Source organism: Triticum aestivum, unplaced genomic scaffold (assembly GCF_018294505.1).
Source record: "Triticum aestivum cultivar Chinese Spring unplaced genomic scaffold, IWGSC CS RefSeq v2.1 scaffold58534, whole genome shotgun sequence".
Classification (NCBI taxonomy): Eukaryota; Viridiplantae; Streptophyta; class Magnoliopsida; order Poales; family Poaceae; genus Triticum; species Triticum aestivum.
Window position 1 is genome coordinate 2,582 of NW_025225735.1, and position 3,107 is coordinate 5,688.

Sequence of the window (3,107 nt, forward strand, 5' to 3'; positions counted from 1 at the left end):
CTCAAGACAAATAGCCTCATTCTAGTGGATACGATCAAGAAAGCGACAGTTTGGTCACACTTGGATCCGGTAAAGCCATTTTTGTTCGATTTTTAGCAATGTCGCTGTTACTTTTAACTCGACACATGGAGATGCTAATTGACCCGAGCTATGTGAAAAATTCCATAATTGAGGAAGAACTCTAATTCTTACTACTACTCGAGCTTCTCGACCTCTTGTGAAATCTATTCATTTAGCAAAGTACAGAAGGAAATGATAGCTTCATTTTCAATCAAGATATACTGAATGGATATGTAGGAATCAAAGCAACCGCTAGAGCTCTGGAATCAGAGTTCTTTGAATTTGCACATTAAAATATTTATGACGGGTTATATGAAAATAATCTTACTGAATTTGTCTTCGATAGTACATTCATTGTTTTTTTTACCACATGTACTAAAGAAGAGAGTTCATGGCCGGTGCTCCAAGTTAAAGAGCCAGTCATGTTATAATAGCTACATAAATGTTCAAATATCTCGATTCTTAAAAAGGGTAGGTGACTTTGGTTATTTTTATTATCCTTGCTACTTGTTTCTTTTCCCTTAGGGGTGAAATGTCTGATGGATGGATATAGCTTCAGCTTGTTTTTATTCCTGCACCATTCTTCATTAATCATTGCTCACGCAATTTTACTATTTCAGGCCACAAAATGACTAATAGATTTCATAGATCTGAGTGATCATGATATTACTGACTTGAGCAGCAGCGATGACGAGACTGTTCAGGAGGATCATATTGCAACTCAGCACCGGGCGGCGTCGCTTGATAGGCAGACTATGCATGTCATGGATGGTGAAGGAATCCAAGATGTGCAGGCTGCGTTTGTTGCAGCTAGTGAAGGAAGGCAAGATGTGCAGGCTCTGTTTGCTGCAGCTAGTGAAGGAAGACAAGCGGCTGGGGATTGTGGACATGCTTTGGAAATCACCACATCGTCCTTGGTTACGGAAAAAGAACCTCTTGTTGCAGCTAGTGAAGGAAGCCAAGATGTGCAAGCTGTGCTTGTTGCAGCTCGTGAAGGAAGCCAAGATGTGCAGGCTGCGTTTGTTGCAGCTAGTGAAGGAAGCCAAGATGTGAAGGTTGTGCTTGTTGTAGCTACTGAAGGAAGTCAAGAAGCTGCTAACTCTGGAAATGGTTTGGAAGCTACAGCATTGTCTTTGGTTACTGAAAAAGCACCTCTTGATATGGCTGAATCGCACAACTGTCCTCGCTCTCCCACATCAGCGCCGTTCCCCAGTATATTCCTCTATCCCTTTCTCAGTACAGTTGTGTGTATCAAGCAAACATTGCAACAAATTATTATTATTTGAAGTGAACAGCACCCTTCCTAGAAAATAAATTAACATTGACCTTCTGCAGGCCCGACTTCTACCGTTCTGAAGGCTCCGACCTTTGAAGGTGGCGATGCAAAGCTGGTAAGAGGGAAGGTGAAGCGTCCCAGGAAGAACTACCACACTGGTACTCCTAGGACAAGTCCTAGGTTTGAACTGAAGCCTGAATGTCGGAACGGGCCTCTAGAAGAGCTGCCAGCCGAGGCACTGACCTCTGAAGGTGGCGACGCAGAGCTGGTGAGAGAGAAGATGCAACATCCTGGGAAGGATTACCATTCCGGCACTCCTGGGACAAGTCCTAGGTTTGAACCGAAGCGTGAATGTCATAACGGGCCTGTGAAAGAGCTGCCAGCCGAGGCTCTGACCTCTGAAGGTGGCAACGCAAAGCTGTTGAGAGGGAAGGTCAAGCATCCTCGGATGAACTACCATACCAGCACTCCTAGGATAAGTCCTAGGTTTGTACCGAAGCTTGAATGTCATAACAGGCCTGTGGAAGAGCTGCCAGCCAAGGCTCTGACCTCTGAAGGTGGCAATGAAGAGCTGGTGAGAGGGAAGCTGAAACATCCTAGGAAGAACTACCCTGCTGGCACTCCTAGGACAAGTCCTAGGTTTGAACCAAAGCGTGAATGTCATAACGGGTCTGTGGAAGAAATGCCAGCCAAGGTTCTGACCTCTGAAGGTGGTGATGCTGAGCTGGTGAGAGGGGAAGTGAAACTTTCTAGGAAGAACTACCATACCGGCACTCCTCGGACAAGTCCTAGGTTTGCAACAAAGCGTGGATGTCGTAACGGGTCTGTGGAAGAGCTGCCAGCTGAGGTTCTGACCTCTGATGGTGCTGATGCAGAGCTGGTTAGGGAGAAGGTGAAACATGCTAGGAAGGATTACCATACTGGCACTCCTAGGACAAGTCCTAGGTTTCAACTGAAGCGTGAACGTCACAAGGGGCCCGTGGAAGAACTGGCAGCCGATCACATGAGGTTCCGCACACTAGAAGAATTAATTGCCTCTCCTGACAATGCAGAATCTGCGAAGACCCCCTCTACCGACTCTCTGAACTAAGGTAGTTGACTGAATATGATGCCCATGAAACTTTCAAACTGTTGTTGCTCTAGATTGTCTCATGCATGTTTATGGAACCACCATTGTTGCATTAGTAGTGTGGCTGGAGCTCACAATTTGCCCCATGTATCTCAGAATTAATATTCCCATTGCACCAAATCCATCTAAACTGTAACTTGTGGCTGACTGTTGACTGCCATACTTCTGATGTTCATGTGCATTTCTGCGATATAATGTCTGACACACTGCTTCTAGTTAAAACCTCAGAAAGACTTTGAACTTGTTTTGTTTGTCATGCACATTTTGATGTACTTGGAAAAGGTACATGTCTGCTGCTATTTGGGACTTGAGAAAACTTTCAGATTGAAATTTGTGAAAGAAACTACACTTAAATTTGTGGAAAAAAAAGTGTGTTTGGTACATGAAGCCCGAAGCTATATTTTAGTTCTGTTCACAGATGAATTTACAATTGTGAAGGCTGAAGACCATCAGTACTTGAAGAATGTTGTTCCTTGGGAGTTGAGAAAACAACACCAGGCTGCAAGCTGAGATGTAAGTGTGCATTAATCATGTAACCAACCAGCAATAGGTTGAAAATTGTGAGCAACTGCAGTGTGAAATTTGTGAAAAACTCTGATTTTTATGTGGAGGTTGGGACTATATTTAGTTGTGTTCACTGGG

At 44.2% G+C, this 3,107-nt stretch overlaps 1 protein-coding gene across 1 annotated transcript; it reads left to right on the forward strand.

The window, feature by feature from the left end:
- Positions 1-695: 695 nt before the first annotated feature.
- Positions 696-2,669, forward strand: LOC123172337 (uncharacterized; the record flags this gene model as incomplete). Its single annotated transcript, XM_044589328.1, has 2 exons — positions 696-1,272; positions 1,396-2,669. Coding segments are annotated over 2 exons (1,608 nt in total), but the record flags the coding sequence as incomplete, so codon positions are not given.
- Between the last annotated feature and the right edge of the window lie 438 nt (positions 2,670-3,107).